The 11,236-nt window shown below is 42.8% G+C and overlaps 1 protein-coding gene across 2 annotated transcripts in view; it reads right to left on the minus strand.

The window, feature by feature from the left end:
• gcn1 (GCN1 activator of EIF2AK4) overlaps positions 1-11,236 on the minus strand; it is a 31,466-nt gene that overhangs the window by 3,373 nt on the left and 16,857 nt on the right. The window contains exons 41-55 of one of the 2 annotated variants that reach the window (XM_020599195.1): positions 9,757-9,899; positions 9,549-9,666; positions 9,158-9,373; positions 8,856-9,020; positions 8,138-8,299; positions 7,956-8,048; positions 7,719-7,862; positions 7,321-7,590; positions 6,993-7,106; positions 6,213-6,443; positions 5,888-6,081; positions 5,124-5,238; positions 3,247-3,343; positions 2,804-2,949; positions 1,070-1,180 (exon numbers count right to left, since the gene is read on the minus strand). In XM_020599195.1, coding sequence (XP_020454851.1) covers positions 1,070-1,180; positions 2,804-2,949; positions 3,247-3,343; positions 5,124-5,238; positions 5,888-6,081; positions 6,213-6,443; positions 6,993-7,106; positions 7,321-7,590; positions 7,719-7,862; positions 7,956-8,048; positions 8,138-8,299; positions 8,856-9,020; positions 9,158-9,373; positions 9,549-9,666; positions 9,757-9,899 — 2,319 coding nt within the window. Of the gene's footprint in view, positions 1-1,069; positions 1,181-2,803; positions 2,953-3,246; positions 3,344-5,123; positions 5,239-5,887; positions 6,082-6,212; positions 6,444-6,992; positions 7,107-7,320; positions 7,591-7,718; positions 7,863-7,955; positions 8,049-8,137; positions 8,300-8,855; positions 9,021-9,157; positions 9,374-9,548; positions 9,667-9,756; positions 9,900-11,236 lie in introns of both variants that reach the window. The other variant, XM_020599194.1, reaches the window with a different exon arrangement.

Consider the following 11,236-nt stretch of genomic DNA (forward strand, 5'->3'; position numbering starts at 1 on the left):
GAGAGGGAAGTCTGGGCATCTTTGCTTAGACTGCTGCCCCTGCGACCCGGTCCCGGATAAGCGGAGGAAAATGGATGGATGGAATTTTATCTTAGCAGCTGGAGTTTAATACCAATATTTTAGTAAATATCTCAAAATCCCTGCATATTAATAACATGCCACCAATACTAGATTTGAAATTGAAAAACAAAGAGAAATACAATTGTCAAATAACCCCTACTACAATGGCAAGTTGTATAAAGTAGCAAATGCTAAACCACTTTATCCTTAGAACCATAATGAAAAAATATTTTCAAAGTATTATTATTATCGTGTGTGTGTGTGTGGCCACTTGGGGGTAATAGAACAATCTGTAAATTAAAAATCTGGTGGCAAATATTTAACCAACCCTAATTATATGGTCAGCATATGGGGACAACATTAGCATTCATTTAGAGTTAAATTTCTGGCCATACATAGAAGTCTGTCTTTCACCCTCCTTTTAGCCCTGTTTTGGTCTCTTCCACTTCCTGAGAACAATACCCGACTCTTTAGCTGCTAATGCTTCACTTTACACTTTGTTCACCAGCAATGTTTTTTTTGTCTCCGTCAGCTGATCGGTTTATACAAGTGATTTTTTTTTTTTTTGTGCTGAAAACAGTGATGAGAGTGAACCAAAGCAATAAAGCTGTGGGGAACTGAGGAGAACTACAGGACAGGAGGTGGGTGTGGGCTTGTCACCTTTCAGTCATTTGACCCATTTTAATATAGATACTACAGAACAGTACAGCTGTAATTTTTATTTTTTACACCAAGAGCACATGAGCTGGGAAGGGCCCTAGCTCACCTGTGATCATACTTATAGAAACAAATGAAAAACTACTGAATATTAAGTGCTGTGTATTACTCCTACAGACAAACACTCAAAGCAAATAAAACTCTTAAGTACTTTCCAGCACTGTATAATTTGCACAAAGCCTAAGCCAACAGGGTGGAGAATTTTTTCGTGACATACTGGCACTCAGTCCTCATCAGTTCAAGAAGTCAGTAATGTTTGATTATCAACTGCATGAAACGGTTCCTGCTGTACCTTGACAAACTGTGTGATGATGCGCTGAGAAATACCACTGCCTCCCTCTGTTCTCAGATGGTGCCTCATCAGGTATCCCATCGCTCTGATGCCACTGGTGGCAATGGGGATCTAAGAGAGAAGAAGAAAAATTAAATCTCTCTCTCTCTCTCTCTCTCACACATTTATATATGACATTCACAGACAAGAGGAACACGGAACTATTGGAATGCTACTATACAAGTAACCCCAGCGAGAGGGGTTACATACAGAGGATGAGAACATTGGGGACTGTGACCCCCAAACTGGGAGAGTGGCTCCAACAGATCCCAGGAACAACATCTGAGATCTCTGTCCAGAAGAGTGCAGTGCTAGGAACAGCCAAGATACTGTGCAGGACCCTCAAGCTCCCAGGCCTCTGGTAGAGGACCCGAGCTTGAAGGAAGGAATAAGACCACCCCAAAGCGGGGGGCGGTTGGGAAATTTCTCTCCGTCACACACACACACACACACACACGTTTTTCAATTTTCAATATCCCCCAGTGGGCAAACATTCAATGTCAGTTTATGAACAAGCATTGTCTATCAACTTGCAGAGCAGTCCATGTACATCCAAGCTATACACAGAGTGCTGACCTTGGCAACAGCTGTATTCTGTCATTAGCTTAGCTAGCCTTACTAGCTTGCTAATAACTTATTAGAATAGCTGGATCTCAGATGACCCATCGTCATGATTATAGTGTGTGTGTGTGTGTGTGTGTGTGTGTGTGTGTGTGTGTGTGTGTGTGTGAGAGAGAGAGAGAGAGAGAGAGAGAGAGTGTGAGTGAGTGAGAAAGAGAAATAGAGCAGGGCAAAGAAGAACTCAGAAAATACATCTGCTATGCATGGCACTACATTGAAATAAGATTTATTCCATTTTAAATCAATAGGTGAGGGTCAAGGTTGATAGTATGGCGGCCCGCCTCAAATAAATCAATGTATGGGAAACATTGCAACACACACTGACACAGATTAACAGTAGAGGGATATGGGACTTTGGCCTATTCTATTTATGTATGTCATAGACATTTGAAATGTTTGTACCTAGAAATAAAAATGTCGAATCTAAAATCTACAATCTTCAGCACTTGCTTTGGCAAGAAGGTTGACTATAATACTCATGTCTGTATGGTTATTTTGAAGCTACAGCCAGGAGACAGTTAGCTTTTCTTAGAATAAAGACTGAAAACAGGGAAACATCGATCCTGTGCCAAGGCAAAACATACTTGGTGTGTTATGGGCTGGTGTATCTCTTAGCCTGTACCTTCGTCTGCTGGTTGTTTGGCAAGCTTACGATACCAACAATCCTCCAGCCAAGACATTGTTACACGTAACTCCTAATAAAACCACACCGAGAATGCATTTTCCCAAAATAGTACCGTATTTTCCGGACTATAAGCCGCTACTTTTTCCGCTTCATGCACACACCCTCATCATGGAAAACACACGACGCAATGTATATGATGTAGCTTTCAAGTTGCAGGCGATTGATCTGTCGAAATATCTTGTGTTACCACGTGGACACCTGCGGCTATGTACAAAATGTTTATTCGCCTTAAATTTAGTGGGTGCGGCTTATATTCCGGTGCATCTTATAGACCGGAAGTTACGGTAATTTCTTTCTGTGACTCATTGCTGCCATGTGTATCAGTTCATGAGAGATATGAAACATGCATTGTCAAAGAGCAGAGGGTCACAAACACACTTTGTTCTCACCCTGTCAGCAGTGGCATTGGCCAAAATGGTTTCTGTTACAGTGTCACAATATTCCTTCCCACACAGCTTGTCAGGAGCAGACTTGACAGCTATGGCCAGGGCCAAGCTACGACCATGACGCACCATCCAGTCCACACCAGACACGTCTGCTAAAGGTAGAAAAGTTTTGTTTTATTAGCTAATCACTGTTTTAGTGGTTCAGAGAAAGCAGCAGAAAATGGGTAAAAACACACAAGCAAAGTGAAACTTGACATTTCTGTTGGACAATTACTCTGAAGCTATATAGAAAATATGAAAAGTTTTTGCTAAAACTAAGTAAAATACACATTCTAGTGTCACTGATGACATTAATATGGATTAACCAACACTACGCACACATACACATATTATTGGTTATATTGAGGGACTTAGTAGTGATGATAACTTTGGATACAAGTACCAACCCAAGATATGCTGGAGTAACACACTCTTCAGCTCCTCCTCTGACAGGAAGGCACACAGCTCACCAACACAGCCTGCTGAAGCCATTCGAGTTGCATCCTACATGCACACACAGACACTAATTAGACAACCAGGCAGAGACAGGCTGAGTGCCATTTATTGTTGGAGTGACGCAGAGGCACAAACCAGTTTCAGAAAACCACATCCTCACTGCCTGACTTCCGTTTTTCTACTGTGACCACAGAGGAAGCTATACCTCTGAACAACTGCTTGTCATCTCCCCTATGCAGTTAAATGTTTTCTTCACAGGCAACTACTTATATACAGTCATGGCCAAAAGTACTGGCACCCCTGTATTTCTGTCAGATAACACACCGATTCTCCCAGAAAACTGTTGCAATCACAAATTCTGTGGTATTCTCATGTTTATTTCTTTTGTTTGCATTGGAACAACACCAAAAAAGCCTAAAAAAGCCAAATCTGACACACAGAACTCCAAAACTGGCTGGACTGACAACTTTTCAAACTCATCAGAAATAGTTGTATTTCCAGAATGTGATGCTCCTTTAATTTGTAATGAAACTCCACTGCAGCAATCAGCAGGTACTGGCAATGTAGAAATCACACTCGCAACCAGTTAAAATGGAGAACGGTTGACTCAACCTTTGTGTGGTGTGGACCACACTGAACATGGAGAAAAGAAAGAAGAGCAAAGAACAGAATGAGAACCGTAATAGTGGAAAAGCCTGGACAGTCTCAAGGCTACAAGCCCATCTCCAGAGATCTGGCTGTTCCTGTGTCCACTGTGTGCAACACTGTCAAGAAGTTTACAGCCCATGGCACTGTAGCTAATCTCCCTGGACATAGATGTAAGAGAAAAATAGATAACAGATTGCAATGAAGGATTTTTCAAATGGTGGATAAAGAACTTTGATAGGATTGTTTCAATGGTGAAGCTGACCTGCAGGCACAGGGTGCAATAGTGCCAGCTCACACTATCTGTCACCATCTGAATGACAAGGCACACTATGGTAGGAGACCCAAGGGGCCCCCACTGCTGACACAGGAACATAAAAAAAGCCAGAGTGGAGTTTGTTTAAACTTACTGTTTTGCTGCTTCAAGCTCTGGATGTCTTGACTGTGTGTATGACATTATGAAACCTGAAGACTACCAGTGAATTCTGGGACAAAATATAGGGCCCAGTGTCAGAAAGCTGGGTCTCCATCAGAGGTCATGGGTCTTACAGCAGGACAACGACCCAAAGCAGACTTCAAAAACCCCAGAAATGGTTTCAGACAATGTGCTGGAGAGTTCTGAAGTAGCCAACAATGAGTCCATAGAGCACCTGTGGAGAGATCTCAAAGCAGCAGCTGGGACAAGGAACCCTACAAATCTGAGACCTGGAGCAGTTGGCAAAAGAAGAGTGGTCCAAAATTTCACTAGAGAGGTAGAAGAAAGTCACTGATGGTTACAGGAAGTGAATGATTTAAGTTATTTTGTCCAGAGGGTGTGCTACCAAGTATTAAGTTGATTAATTCTGTCCATTCCATTTTTGTAGTTCTGTGTAGAATGGATCAGATTTGACTTTTTCTCTGCTTTTTGTGCCGTTTCAATGCAAAACAAAAAGAGAGTACCAATGAATTTGTGATTGTAACGGTTTTCTGGGAGAAGTGCGTTATCTGACAGAAATGCAGGAGTTGGTTTTCTGGGAGAAGTGTGTTATCTGACAGAAATGCAGGAGTGCTAATATTTTTGGCCATGCCTGTAGTAGCAATTAGAGACCTTTGGGTGGGAAAACAGGCATGTTACTACAGATTAAAACGAAAAATCCTCCCAGCTCTACTTTATAATATTTGGGATCTTCTCCACCTGTCATACCTCATCATGTCCCAGCATGCCTAGCAATATGGTGATGATGTTCTTGCGAATGGCTGGGTCCACCTTTGACCCAGCCCCTTGGATGACAAACCTTAAGGCTTGGAGCATAGTCTCCCTGTGACGGATGAAGAGCACAACACAAACATGGGAACAAAAATTGTACAACATAAAAACACCAGTTATCAAAAAACAACAACAATAACAACAACAAAAAAACACCCCAGTCACATTAGCGGGCTTTTCTTAAAAGCCAAGCCTGGCCAACAGTGGATTTTAAGGCTGATACAAATTTTAATATTTGAAGCTTTAAAAAACAAATCACTTGTGTGTGGCATTTGTTTTGTAACAAACACATAACACAAACAAAAGATCCTTTACATTTAGATATTAAAGAACTGTTACGAAGACCAGAGTTCAGGAAAAGTGGGTCTATCATTGCCCTCTAGTGGATGTAATGGGAACAGTGTTTTTAAAATAAACCCAAACATATATTTGTCATTTATATACTGATATTTCTTGATATTTATCCACTAACGTATGCAGATACCAATAAGCTGTTTTCAGACTCTAGTTAATTGTTGTAGAGTGTGAGCGTTTTGACGTGTTTGTTTCCGAAGGGTTTGTTTGTTTAATATGCATAGTCTGTCTGTGATATTAAGAGCTAAACCATTCGTTTTCCAAAAATATAAAAAGCATTAGTTGACTGTCTGATTAAAGTCTTTTGCAACTTCAAAATTTCATTTGTCAACTGTAGAAGAACTCACCGGACCCCAGAGTCCTCAGCGTTACGGATGGCAGAGAGCTGCTCAGTGAAGAGTGGGTCCACCTTGGTGTGGATGGAAACCAGTTGGCCCAGAGCCTCAGCAGCCCTCAATCTCACTGCACGGCTCGAATCCTGCAGGGCTTTCAGGAAGGTGGTCTGCAGCTGCGGCAAGAAGGGCTTCAGAGCAATACCCACCTGAAGGAAGAATGCAATCCACAGCTTAGAACCAAACACTGTAAATGACACTCCATTAGTGAATAAAGGAGTGACTGTTTTTAACACTATTCTGCCCTTTTGGTGACTCACAGAGAGATGCAGGTACAGACCTTTGCCAGCAGCAGGGTGAGAGTCTCCAGCAGAGCATTCTTCACTGTCCAGGCAAAGCGGTCTCCCAAGATACGAATAAGAGGACCAGTGATGTTGACGACAGAGGGCCGCAGTGCCTCAGCAGAGGTCAGTTTGATGACCCCTCCTAATGTTTTAGCTGCCTCTTCTTTCTGCTCAGGGCTGCCAGTGAGGACACCTTCTCTCAGAACAGGCAGGATACAAGTCACACCCTGTGGACACAAAGAGGACATCAAACATAAATATGAATAGGGCTGGAACAAACTATTATTTTCATTACTGATTAATCTGTCAGATCGTATTTTGCAATGAACTCCTTAATTATTCGGCCCATAACATGTCAGCCAATGCAATTTTGTGAGAATCTGATCTTTCAAATGATCCAACTGGGAGGAAGAAACAGAGGACTGCTGTTGGGGCGTTTCTGAGCTTCGGTACATAATCCAGTATAGTCTTGGAACATGCAACTTTGATATTACTGTCCAGCAGCAACTCTGAGCTAGCCAACCTATTACAGTGGTAGTCCTAATGCTGCAGGATTGAACAGACAAGTGGAGAGCACACCAATATTACCACATACAATATGTGACATATGGGAACCAGAATCTTGTTTCCATAGTGTCACAGCAAAGCTGTAGTGATCTGACACCACAGGAGTTCACGACGACAAAGGGATGTGGTAAAGTGCAGAAATACAAAAATGATGTCACTATGCTGTAATAAGGTCTCCATGTTTATTGTGTCAGGAGGAGCCTTCTTACCTTCTTTGGCAGACAGAAACCTGGCAGGTGCTGACCCTTCACATCTGCAGCTGCTGATCTAATGTCTCGATGCAGGTCATCGATGAGAGCCAGCTGGCTGCTCGCATCCAGTTTCTACAGAATAAGAAACGACACACTGTCCACATTTATGCCTTGATTTAAGAAACAACACACTGTCCACATTTATGCCTTGATTAAGAAATAATCTAAATACTGAGTTCTACTGTTTTCTCTGCATGGTGTACAGTTTGAACAATGAAACTGTTTGCTCTACATCAATGCAAAGACAAATCTGTGTTCAATTACTTTCATTTTCACTTGAGCACACCTTGGTAATTGAGTTGATGGTGTCCCAGCTCTGAGACAGGACCTCTGTGTTGGAGTCATTGAGAAGGCGGATGAGGCCTGACAACAGGTTGCGTGTATGGGAACTGTAGTCCAGGCGGGTACGAGCAAAGTAGGCATTAAGGATTGTGACGGCGGCCTGTCTGAGGCCCGGGTCAGCGCCTCGCGTGGCCTCCAGCAGGTCCTCTATGATGATGCGCTGGCCCACTTCATCTTCCACTGACAGGATCACTGTTTGGCAGCTGCACAACTCCTGAGCCAAGGGCACATTTTAGCAGCAATGTGCAAAAGTAAAAAGATAAAATGAACAATCATTTTGGAATGTAAGGTTATAGCACAACAAGTGCAGCATCCATTATGGCCAGGGAACATCAGTGTTACCTGTGCTTCCTCCTCTGTTCCCAGCTTTTGTTTGAGGGAGGACAGTATGGCAGGCAGGATGACCCCCAGATGGCGTGTCAGAGCATCTCCTGCTACAGCAGACAGGAAAGCCAGCACCCGGGTGTTGACAGGAGGAGCAGTCAGCTGGAACACCCAGACAGCACATTTGCTTTAGCCAAACACACAAGCAGACATAATAAGAATGCCTAAAAGGGACATATCTGACTGTGACACTACCTTTGGAACCAAGTAAGGCAACACAGAGCGACTCTTCACTGCCATGACTTGCTTCAGACCATCCAAAGCAAACTCAGCTGTCTTCTCATCATCCTTGGCAAAAGACAAAGCTATTATAGGCCAGATTAAAACCTTTTTAATGCTCTTTGGATTTTAGATTGTTCGTGTCCTCCATCTCTTACCAGCTGTTTGAGCAGGGTAGGCAAGATGTCATCCAGCGCCTGGTGACCAATAGTTGCATGGAGCTGCTCAAAGGTTTTGGCTGCAGCCTCTCGAACCTCCTCCAGGGGGTCACAGAGAGCCTTCCTCACTGTGGGGACCAGCGACTCAGAGAACACAAGAACCTGCAGTAAACACACCACCGGTTTATTAAGCATGTCTACTATATCATAGCGCAGACATCTGACCTTGATTAGGATTTCAAAATTTATCAACAAGGTAAACAAGTCTTCTCATTTGTTTTCTAAAGAGACCGCTTTTGGCATTTGGTTATTATTGGACATTGACTGTGAAGAGAGAGATGAGCGTGAAATCCAGCAAAGGTACCTGGTTGGAATCAAACTGGGAGCATGCAGTTATATGGCATCTGTCCTAACCACTAGGCCATCAGGATTCCTAGACTGCTTCATTCTGACAGTGTATTAAAATGCAAAAAAACACTGGGTCCAAATCACTACAACAGTTTACAGATTTTTAATAGTTTAAGTCTCCTATGTGGCAATAAGTCAAGAAGCCTGAAATCTGTAATACTTTTCAATTTGTAAATGATGCATCAATGTAAATGTTATTGGTTAATATGCTGTCCTAGAAGCATACATATGAAGTGCTGCTGCGGACTCTAAATATTAATGTTCATATGTTGTATTAGGGTAGTTAAGGCCCAGTGTCTGCGTGACTCACCGCATCTTTGCTGGTGGACTTCATGATCTCGCTCAGGCCAATGCAGACACCCTGTCTCTCGTCACTTTTGTCAGAGCGCAGCCCCTCCTCCAAGATGGGAATAATCTCAGGGAGAATCTTCTCTCCCAGTTTCCTCACTAGGTCACCGAGTGTCCGTGCAGCAATCTGAACTCACATGGGCACATAGCGTCAGTAAAAGGCCCTGTGCGCATGCTTTCAGAAGCCAGGAAAATACAAATACTGACAGTTGCCAACCAGGGAACATAAAAACAAAGCAGGTTATGAAGTGAACGGAGTAATACCGTTCTCTTGTCAGGGCAGGTGGAAGCCAGGAAGCCCAGCAGCAAAGTGAAGAGGGTTGGGAGGATCTCTCGAAGAGTTCGGGGGGTGTTGGACACCACGATCTTCCACACATGGAGGGAAGCCTGGCGAACCACCAGCTGGGTGTCTGAACGGCCCATGTAGAGGCCAGAGAGGACACGGTTACGTCGCTCAGCACCAAGAGCAGCAATAATAGCCTGGGAGAGAGGAAGTCAAGGGTCAGCAATCCTATGAACACTTTTCAAAAATGGACCAACAGCACAATGCTGTGATGGCAAGTAAAGATGTAACAAAACGTCAGGTTTGCTTTTTTTTAAATTTACTGGATGGTTCTATCGAAGAACGTTTCATGGAAAAGGAAGGTATTCATACTTTATTGGAAGCAGCTGTTCCAAAGTTGTCATCCTCAGAGGCAGTTTCCGTGGTCATCTTTCCTGTTACTCCAGAGATATGGAACAACAGATCTCCAAGCAGCTGCACAGAACTGAACCTGTAAACCAACAACAACACAGACCCACAGTCAATACATGAGTGGTATTTATTCAGTCACTAAAAGTGTTATTGTGTATTTAATTCTAACCTAATTCTCCACAGGTCATCGAACAGGCCCTGTTCCAGCTCAGGGAGCAGGAGCGCAATGGCAGTCTCGGCATACATGCTGATGATTCTCTGTCCGGCTCGCAGTGCCGTGTCTCTCACATACTCATTCTCATCAGCCAGCGCCTAGGTGGACAACACATAAAGGGTAAGATATGATACTGAGGCACTGATATGGGGAAGTGTGACCTAAAGATTGTCATGCAGCTGAGCCAATGATGAGTCAGCTTCCAGAGAGAGAGAGAGAGAGAGAGAGAGAGAGAGAGAGAGAGAGAGAGAGAGAGAGAGAGAGAGAGAGAGAGAGAGAGAGAGGGAGAGAGAGAGACATGTATTTACTCCAAAATCCCTTTTCAGAGAGATGATCTCCATTTCGTCTAATGACATTTTCCTGTTGCACAAGAATACAACATGAAAAAGAATAAGAGGGACGAATGCATTTTATAGACTGGTTTCTGAGAGATGTCAAGATGCATTTGTTTTCCATTCCCTGTGTGGACTTTATATCGACTTACATTACATGGAGACTGACCCTAATCTAACACTTAACCATAACCACTACTTGCCTAACCCTGGCTCTAACCTAACTTTAAGCCAAGTCATCCCTCTAAAATTCAGTTTCTACTAAGCTATTTAAAGCTTAACAGAATTCAACACCCAAGATATCACAATAAATCTACATGAATAGCTATAATCTACAATCTGAACAGTAAGTCACTACTTAGCCTACTAAGAAAGAAATTTAAGCATCCATTTTGTGATCCATTTGTCAATGTGTGAAAAGGTCCTATGAGAGGGTGTTGGTGAGAGACACTGCTGAGCTCAATGCGCTGAGGAGGTGCACTCCAGTCATTTACTGAATCCATGTAAAATAAAATACACATAGGCAAGCAAAAGAAGGTGGTGAAAGCAGCTCATGAGTCTTAAAAAATAAAAATGCCCAGTCAATCATGTTACATGCATTATTGGCAGTAGGTAAAGTCAGTCGCCCCCCATAACCCCACTGTGAGTCGCACCCTGGACATGGTCATCTCACAATAATTCCAAGGAATTTGCCTAGGCTTTTTTTTAAGCAGGGGTGCCATGATGTTCATTATTGTAATGGGTTCACCTGCAGTATTTAACATTATGAATACTATAAAAAGTCACATTAAACCATCTGCAACACACAGACAATATAACTTACTTTGCTTAAATGACTGGTGAACACGCAATATAACTTGCAAATGCATATGCAATGCTAGATCTAAAAATAAACAATTCATTTTACAGTCCATTTATCTTTCTAAAGGAGTTAAAACAACAGTCCTCACTTGAGGAACCAACCATCCAGAGTGAGGAGGAGGAACAAGACAGATAAAGTCAAAGTCACTAGTGCTTCTATCGATTTATGGATTCTAGCTACTGTGTCCTGAAATGTCAGTCATCCCCAAATCCGGTGCTATGATTGGTTGAACTCTGTCTTT

The sequence above is a fragment of the Monopterus albus genome, unplaced genomic scaffold, assembly GCF_001952655.1.
Source record: "Monopterus albus unplaced genomic scaffold, M_albus_1.0 scaffold40.1, whole genome shotgun sequence".
NCBI lineage: Eukaryota > Metazoa > Chordata > Actinopteri > Synbranchiformes > Synbranchidae > Monopterus > Monopterus albus.